General features: G+C 41.8%; 1 protein-coding gene across 5 annotated transcripts in view; it reads right to left on the minus strand.

Annotated features, from left to right (window-relative positions):
- The window catches only part of CD226 (CD226 molecule), a 144,192-nt gene that overhangs the window by 106,657 nt on the left and 11,391 nt on the right, over positions 1–26,144 (minus strand). For 2 of the 5 annotated variants that reach the window (XM_063795848.1, XM_063795849.1), the window contains exons 2-3: positions 1,186–1,354; positions 559–894 (exon numbers count right to left, since the gene is read on the minus strand). In XM_063795848.1, the coding sequence (XP_063651918.1) occupies positions 559–894; positions 1,186–1,231 (382 nt within the window). In that variant the 5' untranslated portion in view covers positions 1,232–1,354. Of the gene's footprint in view, positions 1–558; positions 895–1,185; positions 1,355–10,558; positions 11,431–26,144 lie in introns of those variants that run through there. The other 3 variants (XM_016933865.4, XM_054672007.2, XM_009434142.5) reach the window with 3 other exon arrangements.

Genomic DNA, 26,144 nt, shown 5'->3' on the forward strand with positions numbered 1-26,144 from the left:
GACAGAGCAAGACTCCATCAAAAAAAAAAAAAAGAAGGAAGGAGAAAGAAAGACAGGAAAGAAAGGAAAGAAAAGAAAGAAAGAGAGAGAGAAAAAGAAAGAAAGAGAAAAAGAAAGAAAGAAAACAAACTTAGATTTGGTACTGTAGGAAGAACCTTGAACACACAGGGGTTGATGTGGGTGCTGAGTGTCCAGCAGAAGGGAATGGTGCTATGTCACTGTGATAAAACCCTGAAAGGATCCTGAACCCATGTGTTGCCAACATCAGTTTAATCAAGGCTCAGGTTATCATTAAGACAACAAAAAACCTGTGCTTTCTTCTACTACATTCAAATTTGAAAGGCACTTCTACTCGGACACAACAGCACAGTCAGAAAAATGAAACAGACTCCCAAGATTGCTCCTTCAAAGCAGTAACATCAAAGCATCTAGAAATGGAATTGGAGAATGCCACAGAAATACGAGAAGACATTCTATAGCTTCTACTTGGGCTTTATAGAAACAAATGTTGTAGGTGGATAAAAAGAGATTTAAAAAAAACAAAAAACTTGCCCTTACCTGACTGAACCACCCGTATCACCTTCTGCCAAGTTCCCTGTGGGTAAGTGTAAAGAGAGCAGGAATAGTAGCCAACATCATCTTCAGAGGCATTCCGAAAGAAAAGAGTCATGTTATTGGAAGCCATCGTTGAATTCAAAAAGTAAACCCTCTCAGCATAGGGCTTCCTTATGACCATGCCATGAGTAGGGCTGAAAATGGCTATGGAATCCTGCTGGGTCCCGATCTTGAACCACTCCACCTGTGTTAAGATGCCCATTGATGGATACACACATTCTAGAGACATGTTCTCGGCAAAGGGAACTGATGTATGCCAAAGCACCTCTTCACATAGAGCTGAAATATACAACATCACATTAATTGTTAGCCTTGATGATGGAAACACCAAATCAATATCTTAAGCTTTTGAAGACCTAGTGCATTGAGATCACAGTAAAGGCTGACAGTTTCTGCCTTTGTCTAAAAAGGCGTCCTGCTGATAATTGGAAAATGTAACTTTTAGTTTTTCTGAACAAGTGAGAAATTATCCTAGCCAACTAAAGAGCATTGTAAATTCTGAATATGCCACACTGTACAAACAAAAACAGGAGCAAAAATTTTAAATGAAAATATAAAGATCATCTTTACCTCTGTATACATGAAGAAGAGCCAAAAGTAAAGTAGGATAATCCATCTCTGGAAACTGTTTGAAAGGCTGGTTCTATTTTAAAAAATTGCTTTTTATAATGTGACATGCAGATCCCCGGCACAATGCAGTTTCCTTCCTCTCAGATGTTATCAGTCGTGTCTTCTTTTTCTGAAGTATGAACACAGGAAAAAGGCCTTAGCTTAAAAGACAGGTTTGCTCCTTTATGAGGATGGGCAGATTTGAGTTTCTTCTCTCTCGGGGAACCAGTCGGCTTATTTTCGGGCTTTCATTTTCTACAAGGAGTCATTCATTCAACAAACATGTGCTGCATGCATTCTCTGTGCCTAACTCAGCTGTAGGCAATGAGGATACAATAATACAAAAAAAATATATTGCCATGATAGAACTTACATTCTATGTGGAGGAGGCAGAAACTAAAATAAAGATGTAAAAATATAAATAATAAGTGAAAGGTGGTGCATGCATGGAGCAGAGAAGTCCTCACTGAGAGCATAAGATGAGGCAGAGGCTGAAGTGGGTGGAGGGAGCCTACGCCCAGCGCTGACAGCCCATCCTGTGGCCTTCCTTTCACCTCTTTCTCCTTGCTGATCTCAGGCATTTGCTTTGATGAGGACCAAAAAACAGATCAAAAGCCCATCAGATACAAAAGTATGGTGGCCCAGGGCATATGCAGATCTACCATTATAAGAGATTTAACTTTTGATTTTCAAATAATTATAGTCACAAGAAGTCACAAAGAGAGTACAAGACAGGTCCCTGCGCCCTGGTTCTGTCAGGGGTCATATCTTACATAATTATAGTACAATATCAAAACAGGATTCATTTTTCAGGTTCATCATTGCTCTCTTCTTTCTCTTATAAAATACAAGTTCCAATTCTTAAGAACTTGTTAGGTACAAGTTCCAATTCTTAAGAACTTGTTAGGAACATATCAGCATGTCAGTATAAAAAGTATACCCCTACAAAAAGAGGAATTGTATAAATGCATTTGACCCTGGTAAGACTGTCAAAATAGAAGATGAGTAAAAATTGGGAAAAGTAGGAGCAGAAACCACTGAAGACAATTTTATCTAATGCCGACCCTGAACTTTGTTTGTGACTCAGTCTCAAAGTGTATCAGCAAGTGTTGACTACTCAGCATGAATATCTAATGTGGGAACTTTCTCAGGGAACACAAAATCAACAATGTAATGATAATCAGAACAAAATTGTAATGTGTACATATAATCAAGCATGGTGTCACCTTGTGTTTATATGGCATTATATTTTCTAAAAGTTTTCACATCTATGATATTATTTGTGCCTCTAGTTGTTTTGTGATGTAGTCAAAAGAGGTATCTGTTATCTCTGTTTTGTAAATAAGTCAACCCAACAATTCCTCTAAATTGTACTGAGTTATGCCAGGTCCTCTGCTTAGTCCCTTGGAAATACAATCATAAAGAGGACACATCTCTGCTCTCAGGTTATGCATAATATAGTGGGTCATATTAATTTTAAAAGCAATTTATTGTAGCAAAACATGATCATCTCTATACAAGTCATTTGCTAAGTTTTATGAAAGCCAGAGAGAACAAATCATTCTAATAGATTGTGGGAAAGGTTTTATAGAAAAAGTGGGGGAAAGACAGAGGCGTGACAATGCGGGTGTTTCAGGAAATGGTGTGACTACAGTCTAGTGGGTGAGGAAGTGACCGAAAATGAGACTGAGTCTGGACTGAAAAGTGACCTGAGTGACACACATAAAGGACTGAAACGTAGCAATCAGAAACCGTGGCGTCATGCTAACTTCTGTAACTCCAGCACCCAGCACAATTCCTCAGGCAAAGCAGGCTCTCAGTAACGCCTGTGACGTTAACACATTCCTGAGAGGAACATGGAGCCGCCGAGGAGCTGGTGGAGAAAGCGGTGCACACAACTTCGTGTTTTGGAAAGATAATCTTGTTCACTGTACAGAACAAACTGGAGTGGCAAGGACATGGAAGACTTCCATCAGAATTGGAAAAATTAATTTCATCTATTATGTCCTAATGACAAGATTTTCCCCTGACAGGCACCAGCAAAAATGAAACTACAAATCCCGGGCTAAACCAAGTCCAGAGAATTCCTGAGGTCCTGAGGACAGGGTCCCCCTAAGTACTCCTCCTGCACTCATACCTTCTGTCTCAGACCTGTGTCCCTTCACACACACACACACACGGATACATGCACACACTGACACACTCACGTGCTCAAATGCATGAACCCACACATGCTGTCTCCCAAACATGCATGCACTCACACATGCAGTCTCACATATGCACTCACACATGCTCTAACACACATGCACGCACATACACATGCACCCACACACACATGCTCACAGTCTCAGACACACAATCACATGCATGTGCACACATACTCTCACATCCACGCACTCTCACACTCATGCACTTACACGTTATCACACTCACAAACGCAGTCTCACACACTCATACACTATCTCAATCACATGCATGTGCACATATACTCTCAAACACACATCCACACACACATGCACTTACACATGCTCTCACACTCACATATGCACACATTCACACTTTGTTTCTCACACACGATCTCACACACAATCACATGCAGGTGCACACATACTCTCAAACACGTATACATGCACTCACACACATGCACACACACAAGCATGCACTTATACATGTTCTCACACATGCTCACATATGCACACACAATCTCAATCACATGCATCTGCACATATACTCTCAAACATACTCGTACATGCATACACTCACATGCACGCACACATGCATGTGTTTACACATGCTCACACAATTTGCACACACTCTCACACACTCTGTGTCTCTCTCTCTCTCCCACACACATACTGCATCTGGCGTGATCTCAAAACAGAGTGTATGGCCAAAGTCTAACATACCACCTGCTCTTTTACAGAAAAACTTTTTCATGCCCCTAGTCTAGTTGGAAAGACAGACATCAGATGAACATACAAATAAATGCACAGTTATGAAGTGCATGTCACGTTATGAAAAGGAAGAAACACACACAGGCATGGGAGAGAATGGCTGGGGCTGCAGCCAAGCAGAGGCTGTGTCAGGTTGGTGGTTGGGAAAGGCTCTCGGGCAGTGAAGTGTGTTCTGGAATCTGCAGAAGCAGGAGGCTGTGGCCACAGGCAGGGTGTGGCCAGGTGTGTGAACGAGCAGTCCAGGTGGATAGGAGAGCAGGTGCACAAAGTCAGAGACTTTGTGGAAGTTTTTCAATCATTGTAGCTGGATACATTGAGGGGAGATGGAAACAGAAAGATGTAGAGATGAGTGGGGTGGGAGTACATTTGCCTTATATACTTCCTGGTACAATTCTAAGAGCAATTGGAGATTGTTAAGCACCAGAATGATATGATCAGATTTCAATTATTAGAAAGATAACTGACCATCACCCATTTCACTTTCCTCACTCCTAGCAGTATTGTACCTGAGTTTGAGTATCCACCCCTTTCCACACGCCACAGAGATAAGATATTATGACAAATCGAAGCTATTGTACTGAAAACTATGATTGTGTGTGTGTGTGTGTGTGTGTGTGTGTGTGTGTGTGGTGTGTGTGTAGAGGTGGGGACTTGCTATGTTGCCCAGGCTGATCTCAAACTCCTGGTCTCAAGTGACCCTCCCACTTCAGCCTCCTGGGTAGCTGGGACTATAGGCGTGAGCCACCACACTCAGCTAATTTTTTAAAATTATTTTTTTTTTGGAGACAGGGTCTTGCTACATTGCCAAGGCTTGCTTGGAGCTTCTGGACTCATGTAATTCTGCACTTGTACATGTTGGCCTCCTAAAGTGTTGGGAGTACGGGCGTGATCCACCATGCCCAGCCTGAAAACTATGATTGATTTGAGGGGTCAGAGAAGCCAACTATGGCCTGAGTTGGCCCATCAAAGTGAAGGAAGTTATTCACATTCCATGCCAGAAAAACAGCATGGAATGTGAACAATTTCTCTTCTCTCCATCCCTGTTTCTATCTTTATCTCCTCTCATTATGCATGAACAAGAATGCTGTCCTGGTTACCACAGGCAGCCATATTGAAGGAAATCAGCCTGAGGACAAACAGGGTGGTAGAGAGAGACAGAATGAATGTGGGGCTCAGATGGCATTACTGAGCTACTGAATCCACCAACTCTGAAGTCTGAACATATTACATAGAATTGCAAGGGGTCCTGAAAAGCCAAAATGGTATTAAAAAAGAAGAAAAAGCTGAAAGACTAACATTTCCCATTTCAAAACTGTAGTACACAGCTACAGTAATCAAAACAGTGTGGGTATTGGCATATACATAGACAAATAGACCAAGGAAATTGAAATGATGATCAAAACAGATGTTAGGTAGGATGTGGAGTAAAGAGAACATTTATACACTGTTCATGGGAATGTAAATTAGTACAACGTCTATGGAAAATAGTATGGCGATTCCTCAAAGAACTAAAAATAGAATTACCATTAGATCCAGCAGTCTCACTACAGGGTATCTACCCAAAGGAAAATAAATCATTATATTAAAAATATACCTGCCCTTATATGTTTATTGCAGCACTATTCACAATAACCAAGATATGGAATCAACCTAAGTGCCCATCAATGAAGGGTTAGATAAAGAAACTGTGGTATATATCCACAATGGAATACTACACAGCCCTAAAAAGAATGAAATCATGTCTTTTGCAGCAACATAGATAGACCGGGAAGCCATTATATTAAATGAAACAACTCAGACACAGAAACTCAAAAACCACATGTTCTCACCTATAAATGGGAGCAAAATAATGTGTACCCATGGACATATAGTATGCAATAATGGACACTGGAGACTTGGAAGAATGGGAGAGTAGAAAGGGGTGAGGGATAGAAATTACTTAATGTGTACAACATATATTATTCAGGTGATGGTTATATTAAAAATCCAGACTTCACCACTACATAATAAAACTGCCCTTGTACAAAACTGCCCTTGTACCCCTTGAATTTATACAAATAAAAATAATAAGCCCATACATCTATGAACAATTGATATTCAACAAGGTGCCAACCCCACTGAGTGGGGATAGAATAGCTTCTTCAATAAATGGTCCTGGGACAACTGGATAGCCACATGCAAAAGCATGAAATTGGATTCCTACCTCCGTGAAACACAAAAATTAACTCAAAATGGGTTGACCTAAATATAAGACCTCAGACTGCAGAAATCTTAGAATAAGCACAGAGGTAAATTTTTAAGACCTGGAAGTTGGCAACGGATTCTTAGACACGACACCAAACCTATGGGCAACAAAAGAAAAAAATTAATTGGACTTACTAAAATTAAAAACTTTTGGGCATCAAAGGACATTTTCAAGAAAGTGAAAAGTCACCCTACAGAATGCAAGCAAATATTTGCAAATAATCTATCTGATTATGGTCTAATATCCATAATATATAAGGAACTCTCACACTTTAACATAAAAGAAACAACCCAATTTTCAAATGGGCAAAGTACTTGAATAGACATTTTTCTCCAAAAGATGCTCAACATTATCAGTCAATAAGGAAACACAAATAAGAACCACAATGAGAACTCACTTTATATCTACTAGGATGGCTATAATCAAAAAGAGAAAAATAAATACGTTAGGGAAAATGTGGAGAAATTGGAACCCTTGTGTACTGTTGCACAAGCGTTGTAAAGAAATGTAAAATCATGCAGCTGCTGTGAAGAACAGTTTAGAGATTCTTCAAAACGTTCAACAGGATTACTGTATGACCCAGAAGTTTTACTCCTAGGTATATACTCAAAAGAATATACTCAAACCAATACTTGTAGACCAATGTTTATAGCAGCATTATTCACAAAAGCCAGAAGGTGGTAATGATCCAAGCGTCTGCCAACAGGTGAATGAATGAATGAACAAATTGTGATCAAATCCATACAATGGAATATTACTCAGCCATAAAAAGGAATGAAGGGCTAATGCATGCTACAACATGAATAAGCCTTGACAACATTATGCTAAGTCAAAGAATGCAGAAACAAAAGGCCACATTTTGTAAGAATCCATTTATATGAAATATCCAGATAGTTAAATCCATGGAGATGGAAAGCAGATTGGTGATTTGCCAATTGATTGACTGTTGGAAGGAGGGAATAGGGAGTGACTGTTTAAGGTATGGGGTTTTCTTTAAAATGATGAAAATGTTTTGGAATCTGATAAAAGTGGTCATCACAGAACACTGTGGATGTACTAAATACCACTGAACTGTATATTTTAAAATGTTTAATCTTGACCTGGTGTGGTGGCTCACACCTGTAATCCCAGTACTTTGGGAGGCCAAGGCAGGTGGATTGCTTGAGGTCAGGAATTCAAAACCAGCCTGGCCAACATGGTGAAACCCCGACTCTACTAAAAATACAAAAATTAGCTGTGCGTGGTGGTGCACAACTGTAATCCCAGCTACTTGGGAGGCTGAGACAGGAGAATCGCTTGAACCCGGGAGGTGGAGGTTGCAGTGAGCTGAGATTGTGCCACTGCACTCCAGCCAGGTCAACAGAGCAAGATTCCGTTTCAAAAAAAAAAGTTTAATCTTATGTTGACTAAATCTTAGGTGAACAATGTTACGTGAATTTCACCTCAATTTTTAAAAATTATTACTAGTGAATAGTATGAGTCCACATTCACCCCAGGTCTTACCAATGAATGAGGCCACCCCATCTTGCTGTTCGCCACATATTAATTGATTTCATTTGATCTCCCAACCACCCCGGTCCAAAGATGCCAAGTACATTCTAAGAATACAGTGCATTAGCATAGTACAGTCTAAGCATAGAGTCCACAGACACACTCTGTCACAACTTTGTGATAACAGCTATAAATCAATAATGCAAAAGATCATGATAGTTGAGGTTGTCAGATAAATGATTTAAGATATTTTTAAAAATCATTGTGTGCTTATTAAACAAATGCCAAAACATATCTATTTTCTGAGGGAGGGGTCAGGGTTGGGTAAAGTGGGGTAGAGGTGCAGGTAGAGAGGTAGAAGGGCTGAGGGCCAAGCAGGCATCTGCAACACCGTGCTGCCTCAAACCCTAAAGGAAATGAGATGAAACCTAGCATCATCCATTCTCGGTGGCTTCTATGATCAGGCCCAAAGTGAACTTCCTCACCCAGGATAAAGAAATGAGGTTCACGGGAGGAGGATTGGAGAAGGGGTACTAACTGGTAATAACTTGTAGGAACTCCTTATTCCCAAGGCATCCAGAGCCAACTAGTCAAGAGATGAAGAGAACTTGTGTATTTGCACCCTGGAATCGAGGGTCCTAGAGGTCACGGTTTCGAATGAAAGGGGCAGAAAGACTTGCAGCTGAAGACAAAGTCCAGCTGTTACGACTTTGCTAGAGATGAGCCCTATTTATCAACATCTAACCAAAGACAAATAGAGACAGCGCTTGAGCTATTTTTGTTGTGTCAGCAGCCATTTTTTGCATGATTTATGAAGGGATTTTGGCTTGAGGTTTTTTTTCTAATAGAGCTGTCTGTATAAAAGAGCTTTGTCCTCAAGGAAGTCATTAATCAAAATATTACTGGATTTCTCTACTATTAAAAATGTCTCAGCTAACCACATGAGCATGAATTCATCTCACAAGCTTGCCTCTGAATGCAGACTCCTAGGTGGCCTGGGTAGGTGGGGACGGGGAACACTCTTCAGCCACACTGTTCTTCTTTCTGTAGGCTGTCCACGCAGGTACAACCTTCCCTGTCACCTCAGTTTCATTGTTTCTGCTACCTACAATATGTCCTGCTTCCCCAGATGTCTCTATGGTTTCTGAGCATTGGGAGGAGTCTCCTAGTGTCTACTCAATGACCCCACCTTCCCCAGTTTATGCAAAAACACCTGATGTGTGTGATGGAGAATCTGCTCTGATACCTTTCGACACTTGCTTGGAAAAGTATTCACATGCTGGAAAGCAGAGGACTGTGAACAGAAAATCTAGCTAAACTCAGAACAAGTGACTGGGGCTGGGAAGATTATAGTGTGACAGGTCGTTTGCTCCCTCCACTCTTTCTCAGATGCGAGGGTTTGCCTGCCTTCTGCTGGGATGCCCCAGCTGTTAAGAGGCTCATACTTCCAGTAAGATTTCCACAGGAGGCCGGGCGCGGTGGCTCACGCCTGTAATCCCAAAGTGAAGGCCGAGGCAGGCGGATCATGAGGTCAGATCGAGACCATCCTGGCTAACACGGTGAAACCGCATCTCTGCTAAAAATACAAAAAATTAGCCGGGTGTGGTAGCGGGCACCTGTAGTCCCAGCTACTCAAGAGGCTGAGGCAGGAGAATGGCGTGAACCCGGGAGGCAGAGCTTGCAGTGAGCCGACATCGCGCCACTGCACTCCAGCCTGGGCAAAGGAGCGAGACTCCATCTCAAAAAAAAAAAAAAAAAAAAAAAAAAAAAAAGATTTCCTCAGGAACACAATAGTCTGGGTTTCTGCTCCCTTCCTCAAATAATCTCATTAAGAGAACCTTTCAAATGTGGGCCACATGGTCTCCTCTAGACCATGATACCCTTAGAACCTTGGCAAGTCATACACATGTCCCCAGGAGTGAGGCTACTGCTGAGTGACCAGTAGAACCCCACTTCCAGTCAACGCAAAGACTCCAGTTGGGGTTCAGCAGGGATCCTCTAAGACAGGGTTCTGAAACTACGGCCTGAGGGCTGAATGCAGCCCACTGTCTGATTTCCATAAACAGTTTGGTTGGAGACAGCCATGCTCATTTGGTTACATACCATCCACCGTTTTTGTGCTGCAATGCTGGAACCAAGAGGTGTTAGGTCACAACTGACAGACACCACACAGCCCACAAAGCTGTAAATATTAACTATCTGGCCCTTTACAGAAAAAGTTTCCCAACCCTTGAGTAGGATAATAAATCTTTGGATCATGGACATTTATTATTTAAGTTCATCCTTGTTCAGTCTTGCTGGAGAGAAGGAAGATTTAGCTTGGCAGACCAGATGCCGGTAAAATTAGCTCAGTTTTCTTATTCTCAAGAACTTTACGATCAGATCTATTATAAATACAATTCTAGAGACAGACTGTGAAAAAGTACTTAACTGGCACCCTTTTACTACAAACTGCACCCCTCATTAAACTAACAGTTCACAGAACACCGAGCACTTAACTCACTCCAGCTTTTTCCGGCAACTCTCTTGTCCTGCTGCATCAACTTGCCATGGTTTCACTGGCAGCCCCCACCCTTTCGCACACGATTCATTTAAAAAGTTGAGCTCAGACACATCCAGTCTTTTTTCTGAGAAGGTTACTAACCTTGAGATGTGAGTGCTGCTCGCTCTAACGCTTCTTCCCATCTGTGTCTTGGTTAAGGGCTTTTATCGTATCCTGTTTATCGTGGCCTCTTAGCCTCAACCCCCTCTTGGTCACTGCAAGCTCCCCGCTGCTCCCTCCCTTAATTAGCACTGCAGGAGCTGAGGGGAGCGTTCAGCCCACTCGGGAGCTGACTCTGCCCATGCTCTTGAGCTCTTCTCTCTACCAGAACTTCTTCAGATAGCAACTGAAGTGAATCACTAATATTTCATGAAGCAGCGTTTTTTGAAGTCAAGTTTACCTGCTTCTGGAAGCAACTTTACTACTGCAGCTACTCAGACTCATTCCAAACTCAGATAAAGTTCTGTCCCTCTTTTCCCCCAAAGAATCTATAATTTGAAAGGACGCACTTCTCCTTTGTTCTAGCTCTAAATAGAAACTACACTCCCCGCCGAAATCAGTTTGTTTCTTTGCCTTTCCTTGCCTGTTTTTTTTTTTCTGCCAATCAAAGCACATTAGATTCAGCTGTCTCTTTAAGTCAAGACGCTTCCTTATCTCTGCCCATATCTAAGTATGTTTCGGTCTTACTTTCTAGATACTCTTTTTTTTTCTTTGTCTCCCATTCTCCGACAGAAAAAGTACACAAGTCGGTGTTTCCTGAGAACTAACCCTGCATGTTTAGCAGCTTTTGTCTCTTAGAAACACTAGGTTTTTTGCTGCACCAGGCCATGGCAACGTTAGTTTTATTGATTCCTTTGATTTATTAGGTTATGGAGGTTCCCTGCTGGTTAAACCACCATGAAGGATTGTGGCTGAGGCTTTAGTGTGTAAAATTCATAGAAAGACTAGGAAGGAAGGACCACGTTTGACAGGTGAGAAGGCACTCATGGGGCTGCCCTACCCTGCACATTCAATTATGCATCGCAGGTACAGGACTGGTCTCTTCTGCTGGACCACTGCATATACGAAAGCAAGGGAGAAGAAAGTGCAATACTGCCTCTCAAGACACAAGTGTTTACTGAGCCTTATTGTGGGCCAGAGGTAGCCAGAGTAGCCTTCTCAAACACCTGCCTGACTCTCGTCACTCCCTTCAATGCCTCACTGTCCCCAAGAGAATATCCAAATGTCTTACTCACTTGCAAGGCCTGTGTCATTGATGACTGCCATTTTCCCAGTGTTATGTCTTATAAGTCTTCTGCTCACTCCTAGCCTTTGCTCATCCAACTTACATTGTGTAATTTGAGGACAATGCTCTAATGGGGCAGGGCCTTTGCACGTGGAGTTTCCTCACCTCTTATCCCTCTCCCATCCAGCAGGTCTCAGCTCCAATGTATCTTATACTCTCCCTGGGGCCCACATCTGTCCTGTGAGTTTCCTGAGAACCCCAAATATGTCCTCACTGAAATACTTGCCACATCCTATTATGCCTATTCACTCGCTGCATTTTTTACTAGAGCCTGACAGGCACTTCCAGGCCCAGGTAAAGTCTCTTATCCCTGCTCTATCAGATCCTTGCACAGGGCCCTTGACCATGCCAGGTGCTCAGTCAGCACTTGTAGAAGAGGACAAAGCCATGCAATGACTTCCATCTGTAAGGTTTCCATATTGTGATCACAATCCCAATTCCATCTTGTTTCCAATCTGCCATCGTTGGGGCTGCTTTTTTGCCTCAATTTTCGATTTTCTCAAGGAAAAAGACAAAAACAGTCTTGACCCAAAACACCCACTGATTTTTGCAGGACACACCCAAATACAAGTTTTCTTTTGAGTCAAAACTCTTCCTCAAAATTATTCAGTGGGCCCTGAAGTGAACCTCACACATCGGCTGAAACAGTCACCGTCTACCCACGTGGTTCACAATAGGGTGAATGCAAATCCTATCTATCGTGACAGTAGCTGCTGCTCATACCTACAGGGACCTGGCTTGAAAGTATCTTTTGCTTACTCCCTGACTCACAAAATCCAGATTGATACAGGCTGGGGGGTTTTCCCAAATTACTTTTTCATGGTCACTCCCTAATTCAGTGTTCACAGGCAAACACACACACACACACATACACACACACACACATCCTTCTCCTTCTTATCACCCATAATAAAGCTATTGCTATTTTGTTTTTTATTTTTATTATTTAGCTATTGCTATTTTTAAGGGAGGCACAATGGAGATACCTTTTGTTGTTTCTCTGTAGAGGTTTATCCTCTCTGGTTTATTTAGCTTCCTCTTGGAGGCTCTCGAAATCTTGTAATAAATACAAAGAACCCAAGACTTAGCTTTGAATCATTTCCAAAGAAACACAGGCATCCCAAGATCTTGGCCCCAAGGATGCAACATTGTTCCCCCAACATGGTAACTACAGAATTTTACTCAGCAAACAGGGGAAAGGTTGAAATATCACATGATCGATAATAAATTACAAAACAAACAATAAAAATAACCTGAGACAAATTAAATTGCCCTATCCCTCCAGAGAACAGATGTCCTAAATGTTCTAACCAGCAGAACAAATGGACGTAAAGAGGGAAAGTAGTGAGATAGAATGAAGATTACCACTCAGAGATCAACAAGAGCCCTTTCTCCAACATTTTTTCATGACCCTTACAAAAGGCTTTTTGAACAACTTAAAGCAAAGACACTCTTCAACCTTACCAGTTGCTGACAGAAGCAGGAAACAGCAAAAGTCATCACATCCCTAGTAGCAGCATCGCATCAGCTACCTCCTTCCTCTTTTTTTCTAAGGTCACCAAGGCACTAACTTGCTGTTCTAACAAAGGGTAAGGAAAGAAAGAATCAAGCATTTACTCTGCCTTTCCTGTACAAATTATAATTCAAGGTGACCCGAGTTTCTCTTTATAGGAAAATTCAGCTACTAAGTGGAAAAAACAATCATAGTTATTTTTTAAGTCACCATTTTGCAACCCCTATTAAAATAATAGATGGAGACAATTGTTAATAGATGCTAAAACCATGAGGTGGAAGGTTAATGGGGAACCTTATAATGAAAGGTGCTGCTGATTGACGATACCTGAGCCCTCAGATCAGCCGTTAATCTTGCTAAATATGGCACAGCCAGGCATGAGAGGGACTCCCAACACGATGCAGCAGGAGGAAAGCAGCGCCACCTAGGAAGTCCTCTTCCCCGGGTAGCTGAGCCTGAATGCAGCCAAGCCTCTAGAAGTAACCAGCAGTGCATAGAAAATACAGGCAATGGCTGGGCACGGTGGTTCACACCTGTAATCCCAGCACTTTGGGAGGCCAAGGCAGGCGGATCACATGAAGTTCGAGACCAGCCTAGCCAATATGGTGAAACCCCGTCTCTACTAAAAATACAAAAATTAGCCAGTTGTGGTGGTGCACGTCTGTAATCCCAGCTACTTGGGAGGCTGAGGCATGAGAATCACTTGAACCTGGGAGGCAGTGGTTGTAGTGAGCCAAGATTGCGCCACTGCACTCCAACCTGGGTGACAGAGCGAGACTCCATCTTAAAAAAAAAAAGAAAAGAAAAGAAAAAAAAATACAGGCAATAAAAGACTGAGTTAAAGGACACTACGAGACCACAAGGAAGCAACGAACTGAACATAGAAAGCAGGAGCTACTGCAGAACAAATATCTCAGTTTCCTCCAGCAACAAAAGGCAATTATGATGAACACAACCAGTAAATGCCAAAAAGATACTTGACAATTTTTGTTGTTGTTGTTGAGATGGAGTCTTGCTCTATTGCCCAGGCTGGAGCACAGTGACACGATCTTGGCTCACTGCAACCTCCACTACCTGGGTTCAAGTGATTCTCCTGCCTCAGCCTCCCAAGTAGCTGGGATTACAGGCATGCACCAACACGCATGGCTAATTTTTGTAATTTTAGTAGAAACAGGATTTTGCCTTGTTGGCCAGGCTGGTCTTGAATTCCTGACCTCAAGTGATCCGCCTGCCTCGGCCTCCCAAAGTGCTGGAATTACAGGCATGAGCCACTGTGCCTGGCCAGATACTTGATAATTTTAAATATCCTTTCCTGGGAAAGACTCATAGCAATTTTACAATTTCATCAGCATGATAAAGAAAATTTATGAGAAACTAACAGCAACCTTGATAGTGAGACACTAGAAAAATCTCAATTCAATTTTGAAATAAGACAAGGATGGCCACAATCACTGTCAATATTTAACATATTCTGGAGGTTTTAACTAAATGTAATGGATTTTAAAAAGGAATAGGAGCTGTAAACCTTGAAAATTATTTAAAATGTAGGATTTGTAGGTGATCCACCTAGAGAACATGGTCAAATAAAACAGAAAAGAATTTAATAAGCTGCCTAGCAAAATAATTTTATAAGACTCAGTAGCTTTATTGTATATCCTATCCAAAAGAACAGCTAAATTTACACGTGTATGTATATGTAGGTATAAATGTGTGCCTGTGTGAATATATATGAATGTACCTCAAGAATTTGTAGGATTTAAACAAAGAAATTTGCTAATTTATCAAAGGAAATAAAAGAAGTCTTGAATAAATGGAGGTATGTCCTATGCTCCTCTATGGCAAGACCCAATTTTGAGAATGCATCAAAAATATTTTTTTAGTTACCTGGAATTTTATACTCTTTTACATTATTAAGCAGGTCAGGCTATGAATGGCTATTCATGAGGCACTTATCGACGGCACTCTGCAAAAAGGTCTTCACCTAGTATATTGTGGAAATGTTATATGTTTGCACAATCAATCACTGAAGACCTTTTACAACACACATATCCCCATGAAAGTAAGCAATGGATGAACTGCTGTGAAAGGTGCTCCCTGGAGCAGAAATCCACACCCTGGTTCTTACCTGGTTTTAGCAGTGCCAAGGGCCCAGCAAACTTCACCCACCACTCCCTTGGCCACTGTTCTTTTCTTCCTCCACTGTTTTTAGTCCCCCTCTCTTGAGGGTCTCAAGGTTTCAAGGAAATAAGTACTTACACACACACCTTAAGGACTCCAGACCTCAAGCATCAGGCCCAGGTAAGTGCTAAGTTCTTCTTTGGGAATTTTTCTAAATGACACCAGGAAGCAGCAGCCAGCAGTACAGCTATATGGACAAACAGGGACTTGCAGATACCCACTATCTCTTTCCCCCAGTCCCAGTTCCCTGACAAAGCTCATGCCTTTCTCCTCTGCATTCCACATCCCTTTCTGCTGCAACTATTTGATAACATTGCACGCTGCATTGTGGCTACTTAGTAAAGTGGGCGAGAGCTGCCATCCTGTAAGTATAAGAGTGTGAGCTTTGCAGAGAGACTTGGGTTCAAATCCTGTTCCACGCCGGGCTAGCTGTGGGACCTCCAGTCCTCAGCACATTGATGGCAGCGCAGATCCCAGCTAGGCCACAGCTGATCATCCAGGAAGGCAGCCCCCACCTCACGTTACCCGTGGCCCAGTGGGCTCCACTCTTGTCAGGGTCCACTGAGGGTCTTTTAACACTCTCAGTGTCAAAAAGGTTGTTTTGCCTCCTGAGCTCTCAATACTGCTGTATCTCAGATTATTTAAAGAAAATTTCATTTTCCAAAATGGCAGAAACCTCATATTGTTTAAATTAAGATATATTCTTTCTAGAATATTTTACTGAGAACATTTTCATCTGCAATTGGACAATGTAGCTTATATCTGAACTGCTTAGTTAGCATCTACAGAACAGTCACTGTCCCCAAAACCCACCACCTTAGCAAGGTGCCTGAATGAGGGAGGGTCTCCAGCCTCAGCCACACATTGGCTGCACCTCCCTGGAATCTGAATCTGGTACAATGTTATCTAATGTGGTTAAGATCACATCTCTCGGGCTCCCTGAATCCAGTCCAATATACACCTTGTTGCATTTATTAACAACCTTGCATTTCACTCTCCAAAGTGTCTTGATTTGGGTGACAAACTCTATGGTCACCCTAAGAGCCACCAAGGGGGCTGTGGGTTTGAAGGAAACCCCTCAGTTCTGGGAAAACCAGGACAGTGGGTCATCCTTGATATAGCAGGGACCAGGACTCCCTGGGTCCAGCCCACATTCCCTCATGGCCAGCTCACTTGAGGGGATGGGGTATGTCTTCTACCCACTCCTCAGTAAGGATTGCCCTCAGCCATCAGAAAGCATCTAACAATTCTGGCTTTAAAGGGGAGCAGGGCCACAGTCTCACCCTCCTCTTCCTAGGACATGTGGCCTATTTGAAAAGTTGCCTCCTTGGCCCCAAAGACTACACGGATTCAGGAAGGGCAGGCTGCATCAGCCGGAAAAGGTCCTTCCATAGACTTACCCCAGGCAAGGGCATTTATTCACCCTTACCTGCACCTGCTTGAGGCAGTCAACAGTGGATCCGAAAACCAAAGAGTGTGCTGAGGGAACCAGCTCTTTCATCCACTGGAGAAAGAAGAAGACAGCTCATTTTATAAAATAAACAGATAAACCAATATACATATAAATACTTTAAATTCTTCCTAACCTGCTGGCACACTCCATGTAAAGTTGTGCCCTTTGTCTTATGTTTGTATTTTGTGTTCGTCTCTGGACCCTCCAACTTGAATATGTGTTCCTTGATGTGAAGACTGCCTCGTTCACCACTGTAACAAACCAACCAACTGTCTGTGTTTGCCTGGTGCCAGGTAGTTTCCCAGGACTCAAGACTTTGAAGTGCTGACTCCAGGACATCCCCAGGCAAACCCAGACAGCTGATCACCCTAGCTGTATCCCCAGTGCCAAGAGCAGTGCCCAGCATATAGTAAGAGTTCACAAAACAATTGCTGCCTGGCTATGATCATAACTCTTATTTTGCAGTTTTATTCTTAGAATTTAAAGAGCGGAGAAAAGAATCGAAGGAGATAGAGACACAAAAAACTCTTCAAAAAATCAATGAATCCAGGAGCTGGTTTTTTGAAAAGATCAACAAAATTGATAGACCACTAGCAAGACTAATAAAGAAGAAAAGAGGGAAGAATCCAATAGACGCAATAAAAAATGATAAAGGGGATATCACCACCAATCCCACAGAAATACAAACTACCATCAGAGAATACTATAAACACCTCTATGCAAATAAACTAGAAAATCTAGAAGAAATGGATAAATTCCTCAACACATACACCCTCCCAAGACTAAACCAGGAAGAAGTTGAATCCCTGAATAGACCAATAACAGGCTCTGAAATTGAGGCAATAATTAATAGCCTACCAACCAAAAAAAAAGTCCAGGACCAGACAGATTCACAGCCGAATTCTACCAGAGGTACAAGGGGGAGCTGGTACCATTCCTTCTGAAACTATTCCAATCAATAGAAAAAGAGGGAATCCTCTCTAACTCATTTTATGAGGCCAGCATCATCCTGATACCAAAGCCTGGCAGAGAGACAACAAAAAAAGAGAATCTTAGACCAATATCCCTGATGCACATCGATGCAAAAATCCTCAATAAAATACTGGCAAACCGAATCCAGCAGCACATCAAAAAGCTTATCCACCATGATTAAGTGGGCTTCATCCCTGGGATGCAAGGCTGGTTCAACATACGAAAATCAATAAACATAATCCAGCATATAAACAGAACCAAAGACAAAAAACACATGATTATCTCAATAGATGCAGAAAAGGCCTTTGACAAAATTCAACAGCCCTTCATGCTAAAAACTCTCAATAAATTAGGTATTGATGGGACGTATCTCACAATAATAAGAGCTATTTATGACAAACCCACAGCCAATATCATATGGAATGGGCAAAAACTGGAAGCATTCCCTTTGAAAACTGGCACAAGACAGGGATGCCCTCTCTCACCACTCTTATTCAACATAGTGTTGGAAGTTCTGGCCAGGGCAATCAGGCAGGAGAAAGAAATAAAGGGTATTCAATTAGGAAAAGAGGAAGTCAAATTGTCCCTGTTTGCAGATGACATGATTGTATATCTAGAAAACCCCATCGTCTCAGACCAAAATCTCCTTAAGCTGATAAGCAACTTCAGCAAAGTCTCAGGATACAAAATCAATGTGCAAAAATCACAAGCATTCTTATACACCAATAACAGACAAACGGAGAGCCAAATCATGAGTGAACTCCCATTCACAATTGCTTCAAAGAGAATAAAATACCTAGGAATCCAACTTACAAGGGATGTGAAGGACCTCTTCAAGGAGAACTACAAACCACTGCTCAACGAAATAAAAGAGGACACAAACAAATGGAAGAACATTCCATGCTCATGGATAGGAAGAATCAATATCATGAAAATGGCCATACTGCCCAAGGTAATTTATAGATTCAATGCCATCCCCATCAAGCTACCAATGACTTTCTTCACAGAACTAGAAAAAACTACTTTAAAGTTCAAATGGAACCAAAAAAGAGCTTGCATTGCCAAGTCAATCCTAAGCCAAAAGAACAAAGCTGGAGGCATCACGCTACCTGACTTCAAACTATACTACAAGGCTACAGTAACCAAAACAGCATGTTACTGGTACCAAAACAGAGATACAGACCAATGGAACATAACAGAGCCCTCAGAAATAATACCACACATCTACAACCATCTGATCTTTGGCAAACCTGACAAAAAGAAGAAATGGGGAAAGGATTCCCTATTTAATAAATGGTGCTGGGAAAACTTGCTAGCCATATGTAGAAAGCTGAAACTGGATCCCTTCCTTACACCTTACACAAAAATTAATTCAAGATGGATTAAAGACTTAAATGTTAGACCTAAAACCATAAAAATTCTAGAAGAAAACCTAGGCAATACCATTCAGGACATAGGCATGGGCAAGGACTTCATGTCTAAAACACCAAAAGCGATGGCAACAAAAGCCAAAATTGACAAATGGGATCTAATTAAACTAAAGAGCTTCTGCACAGCAAAACAAACTACCGTCAGAGTGAACAGGCAACGTACAGAATGGGAGTAAAATTTTGCAACCTATTCATCTGACAAAGGGCTAATATCCAGAATCTACAACAAACTCAAACAAATTTACAAAAAAAAAAAAAACAACCCCATCAAAAAGTGGGCAAAGGATATGAACAGACACCTCTCAAAAGAAGACATTTATGCAGCCAAAAGACACATGAGAAAATGTTTATCATCACTGGCCATCAGAGAAATGCAAATCGAAACCACAATGAGATACCATCTCACACCAGTTAGAACGGTGATCATTAAAAAGTCAGGAAACAACAGGTGCTGGAGAGGATGTGGAGAAATAGGAACACTTTTACACTGTTGGTGGGACTGTAAACTAGTTCAACCATTGTGGAAGACAGTGTGGCGATTCCTCAAGGATCTAGAACTAGAAATACCATTTGACCCAGCAATCCCATTACTGGGTATATACCCAAAGGATTATAAATCATGCTGCTATAAAGGCACATGCACACGTATGTTTAATGCGGCACTATTCACAATAGCAAAGACTTGGAACCAACCCAAATGTCCATCAATGATAGACTGGATTAAGAAAATGTGGCACATACACACCATGGAATACTATGCAGCCACAAAAAATGATGAGTTCATGTCCTTTGTAGGGACATGGATGAAGCCGGAAACCATCATTCTCAACAAACTATCGCAAGAACAAAAAACCAAACACCGCATGTTCTCACTCATAGGTGGGCATTGAACAATGAGAACACTTGGACACAGGAAGGGGAACATTACACACCAGGGCCTGTTGTGGGGTGGGGGGAGGGGGTAGGGAAAGCATTAGGAGATATACCTAATGTAAATGATGAGTTAATGGGTGCAGCACACCAACATGGCACATGTATACATATGTAACAAACCTGCACGTTGTGCACATGTACCCTAGAACTTATAGAACTTAAAGTATAATAAAAAATAAACAATAAATAAAGAGCGGGAGGGAAGTGCGAAAATGCCCAATAAGATCTTAATAAATACAAGTGCTGGCTCAAAGGTAGAGCTTAAGGCTTTCTCCTGCTGGGCCCTCACTCCATCCCAGAAGGAGATAGAATGCCACGGTTGACCAGATGCACCAGCCTGCCTCCTGCCAAGCAGCACCATCCTCTCTGTCTATGCTTTCTGCGTCACATCGCTTGGGCTCCCTGAAACCAGTCCAATATTCACCTTGTTGTATTTATTACCAAGCTTGCATTTCATTTTCAAACATGTCTTGATTTGGATGACAAACTCTATGGCCACCCTAAGAGCCCTGTATCTAGGGGCTGGAAGACTGGATGCTGCACCTGCCAGAAACCCTGGCAGCGGGATTCCAAATGAGATTCTGTCAACCAAAGGCACTTGCATGAGGTCTGGAAATCAGAAGAGAAGTAGGATTTCATTTCTGTCAAACTGACAGTCACAATTGTCACAATTCCACTTGTGGAAATGTATGCTTGTTGTTCTTCTTTAGCTGTGGTGAGTAGATGTGAGGACTTTACACAGAGGAGACTTGAAGCAGCCTCCTTTCTGGGATCTTCCCGGAAACTCCCTGCACCCGGGCTGGAGACAGCTGTAGATGGGCCAGTGGATTCTTCCAGTGCTGGAACTTCTGACTTGTTGAAACCTCCAAGTCAATCTGAACTCAGGAGACTCCTTCAAGCCTGTGCATGCAGGTCTTCAGATTCACAGCTCCCTCACCCTCTGTTTTAAATGCTATTCTGAATAAGTGTCTAGATTTTTTTCCTTCTTCCCGACTAGCCTTTAACTGATACCTCAGGTCTAATACATTGCTAGAGAGGGAAATGTCAGTCAGCCTTGTTGAAAGGGAAACCGAGGTGAATGTGGCCACTGCCTGGGGTTCCCACCCACAGCTCCTCTGCCCACTGCAGGCACACAGTACAGCATATCCTCTTTCCCTGTCCCTCCAGGACGATGCTGCGGCTCTGACAGAGCATCCTCAGGGAAAGGTCCAGAGGCAGAAAAGCACAACCCGTTCCTTCCTGTGAGGCTCCTTCACCAGCAAGAAAAACCTTTCACTGCAGACGCTTTCGTGCCTCCTTGGCCAGAACTGATCTCATCTATATCTATTTTGCCTGTCATGAAATCACAAACTACCCCAAAGTTTAGTGGCCTACTAGTGGTCCCCAACCTTTTTGGCACCAGGGACCAATTTCGTGGAAGAAAATTTTTCCACAGACCAGGGAGAGGGGATGGTTCGGGATGATTCAAACACATTACCTTTATTGTGCACTTTATTTCTATTATTATTACGTTGTAATATATAACGAAATAATTATACAACTCACCATAATGTAGAATCAGTGGGAGCCCTGAGCTTGTTTTCCTGCAACTAGACAATCCCATCTGTGGGTGATGGGAGACAGTGACTGATCATCAAGCATTAGATTCTCATAATGAGGCTGCAGCCTAGATCCTTCACACGCACAGTTCACAATAGGGTTCATGCTCCTATAAGAATCTAATGCTGCTGCTCATCTGACAGGAGGCGGAGCTCAGGTGGTAATGTGAGCAACAGCGAGCAGCTGTAAATACAGATGCAGCTTCACTTGCTCTAGCGCCGCTCACATCCTGCTGTGCGGCCTGGTTCCTAAAAGGCCACAGACTGGTATCAGTCAACTGCCTGGGGGCTGGGGACACCTGGCTTAAACAAAAGCAGCTCATAATTTTGCAGGGCAGCTATCTGGGCAGTTCTGCACTGCTCTTATCTCTTTCTCTGTGTCTGTCTTATCTAGCAGTTCCTCGGTTTCTCTCTCTCTCTCTCTGTCTGGCATAATGTAGGTATTAAGAGCTGCTGTATTCATTCTCTACATGCCACTGTAAATTACCACAAATTTAGTAGTTTAAATAAAAATAAATGTTAGGTCAGGAGTCCAGTGTGGGTCTCACAGAGCTCAAATGGAAGTAGCAGCAGGGCTGTGTGCCCTTCTGAAGGCTCCAGGCAAGAGGGAACCTGCTCCCTGCCTCTGCCAGCTTCTGGAGGCAGCTGCTTTCCTTGGCTCGTGGCCCCACTCCATCTCTAAGTCCGCAGCATGGCACTGACCTGAACCTTCTTCCCTCTTCACATCTCCTGCTGACTCCACTCTGCCTCCCTCATCCACTTTAAAGACTCTGGGATTACACTAGGCAAATTTGAATAATCCAGGCTAAACTAATCTCTCCACCTCAAGGTCCTTAACCTTAGTCACATGTGCAAAGTCCTTTTTGTCATGAAAAGTCATATATTTACAGGTTCCAGGGATTCGGATATGGATATCCTTGGGAGGGTCATTATTCTGCCTACCACACCAGCCAGATACAAATTAATTTCCTTTCTTCTTCCCGAAAGCATTGACTCAGGCTTATTCCCAAACGCATTGACTCAGGTTTATTCCAAGCCCTAGTGCTTGGCACAGAAACAAGCAGAATTATCTGGGAAAATCCACTCATTCAAGGTGTTCACTGCTCTGGTTTGAGGACTGCTGGGAAGATACTTTGAAGGAAAAGATCATGAAAAATAAAGACAGAAGAAAAGATATTCAACTAAAGTTAAACAAGAATATTCAACTAAAGTTAAACAATACACACACATTTAATATGTTATCAACTAAAGATACCAATCCACTAAAATATTTGTTGTTCAAATGCTTTTAGACTTTTTCCTTTCTAATAGTGGTATTCTGGGCTTCCATGGGTTTCCAAATGTTAGGATCCACAAGCACTATCCAAGAAAACGAGAAATAAGATGAAAACAAAGTTGGGTTAAAGTCCATTATTATATATGCAGAGTGAGTTATGTTTTATACCTTTGGCTTATTTTAAGTCATTTTACTAAGATCATATTTACTTAAATTTTCTCTGCTATGGCAATCACATTTCCTCTTCTCCCATTCTTTAATTTATGCATATTGATTTCCCTAGGGACCTTTTCAATTCTTCCTTCTTGCATTGTTTCTCTTCTTCATTCTGAGCACCAGCATGCCTTTCTCTTGCTTAATTTCCTCTCAGAGGAGCCATTCCTCCACTTCAGTGCCCTCAATAAAAAGCTGCGATGTCCTCAAAGTTCAAAGTTGCATCATGGGCATAATTTTCCTTGTAGTACAACTGTGTAATCAGATTGTTCCTTCGCCAACATTGATCAGGTTTCAGGTGTGTGCATAAATGGGCTGAAACTCTTAATTTTCCTGCATTTATTAAAACCAAAAACTGAAATATCTATCATTTTTAACTAGAACACTAAAATCTTGTCTTACACATTGATATCCAGGACACACATCATTCCTGGAGGCCACTCCCCCAACACAGAGGCTCCATCTTGATGCCATCTTTGGCTTGTCCTCTTTACGTTTCATATTCAACCACCAACTCCTGAAGTCTCCATGAAAATATTTGTAAGAGCGACCTCTGCCTCTCCACCTCCATTCTCACTATTCCTAGTTCTCGAAGAATCCATTACGGAGTCAGAGATTCACCTTCTCCTAAATCATCCTACAACAGCCTTCCCTCAGGTCCACATTCCGAATGAGTGCTTTCAGAGTAACAGTATTGACAGACAGATGCCTCACAAACCAACTCACTTAATGCTCTGATGATTCACATGCCAGATTGTGACCGTTGGATGGCTGCTATGTGTCTGACACCCTCTAATGCTTTATATGTTTCATTCATTTAACTGTTTTTAAAATATTAGAGAGCAGGAATTGCTATTTTCATGCTACATTTGAGGAAACTGAGGCACCGAGTGGTTAAGTAATTTTCCCAATGTCCTCCCTCACCCTCTAGGTAGCAAAGCGAGGATTTCAACCCAGATATCTGACTGTAGACCCACACTTTTAACCTCAACACCTCACAGCCCACCCATGGGAGGTATTTTCCCCCCACTCAACACATAATAAAATAAGCATCACAGCAGTTAGGAAGCCAGCTACAGTTCTGTGGGTCACCGATTCCTTTTATGATACCCCTTGAGTCCGAGATGTAAATGAACAAACTGCCTAACGCAATGATTCCCAAAGTGCATCCTCCAACTGCCACTGACATCTTGGAAAATGTTCATTACGTGGATAAACAGGATTAGGAAATTCTACACACTTTATTCCCATTTTGTAGACACAGAAATCACTCAACACAGCACATTAAAAGCTCTGGTAAGTTCAGCAGCAAAGAAGTTTATCGAGCTTAGTTTAACCCACTGTTTCTCAAACTACACCGGTCCACAAATAATGTCATTTTATTCAATGACATTTCATTGTAATATTGATGAGAAAAAAAAATGGATGCCTGGCTGGGGCCACTGTCCTTGTGTAGTTAGCATGCTGTCTCCACGTCTGCATGGGTTTTCACATATTCCAGTTTCCTCCCACATCCCAAAGCTGTGCAGGTTAGGTTCATTGGCGTGTCTAAATGGTCCCAGTCTGGGTGAGTGTCAGTGTGAGTGAGTGCACCCTGTGATGGAACAGCGTCCTGTCCAGGGCTGGTTCCTGCCTTGCACCCTGAGCTGCTGGGATGGAATCTGGCCTCCCAAAACCCTGAACTTAAATAATTGGGTAAATAATTATCTTGCTTGTCTTTATTCATCTTTCTTCAAAGTATGTATAGCTCACATTTATTTCAATGTTTAATATTATAAGTGTTTGGGGTCTTTATTTAGAAGTTTGGTGATGTTTTTGTGACTAGAAATATGCCATCAAAACTTAACTTTTATTTCTATCAATTAGCCTATGGTAAAATTAGTTTTGTTACATGTTGTTCTACTTAAAGCCACAGTTTCCAAGAACCTATCAATGATGCTAAGTGAGAACGTACTGAACAATCGCACATCGCTGAACAATAGGAATTCATTCTGAGAAATCTGTCATTAGGCAACCTCCTTATTGTGTGAAGATGCTAGAGTGCACTTACACAAAACTACAAGGTGGAGCCTACCACACACCTAGGCTATATCTTACAGCCTGTTGCTCCCAGGCTATAAACATGTACAGCATGTTACTGTATGGAATACTGTAGGTAATTGTAACACAATGTAAGTATTTGTGTTTCTAAACATATCTGAACATAGAAAAGGTAGAGTTTAAATATGGTATTATAGCCTTATGGAACTTACATCAGTATAGTGTTGTTCCATATAATATTATGGAACCACTGTCATATATGTAGTCTGCTGTTTTAGTCTGTCCTTATGCAGCACATGACTATAATTTTACCATGAAATTATATTTTTATGTATCATTTATTAGCATACACCACAGGACAGATTTTGGAACATGCTAGGTGATAGATTGAATCTGAACATCTCCATTTCCTTGTCAAAGTTCTATAAAGTCTACTCCCTTTTTTACCTCTTCAATGTCACTTCTCATCTGAAAATCAATCAATGTAATTCAACTATCCACAAGTTAAAGAAGAAAAATCATGTGATTATATCAACTGACAAAGAAAAAGCATTTGACAAAATCTAGCATACACTCCCAATGAAAACTCTTAGCAAGTTAGTAATAAAAGAGAATTACCTCAACTTGGTAAAGACAACCTATAATCACCCTATAGCTAGAAATACTAAATAGTTTCTCCCTGAGACTGGAAGCAAGGTTAAAAGGTCCTTTCTTACCACGGCTATACAATATAGTATTGGATGTTCTGGCCATTGCAATAAGGCAAGAAAAAGAGATAAAAGCCATACAGATTGGAA

This window comes from Pan troglodytes, chromosome 17 (assembly GCF_028858775.2).
Source record: "Pan troglodytes isolate AG18354 chromosome 17, NHGRI_mPanTro3-v2.0_pri, whole genome shotgun sequence".
In the NCBI taxonomy this organism is placed as follows: Eukaryota; Metazoa; Chordata; class Mammalia; order Primates; family Hominidae; genus Pan; species Pan troglodytes.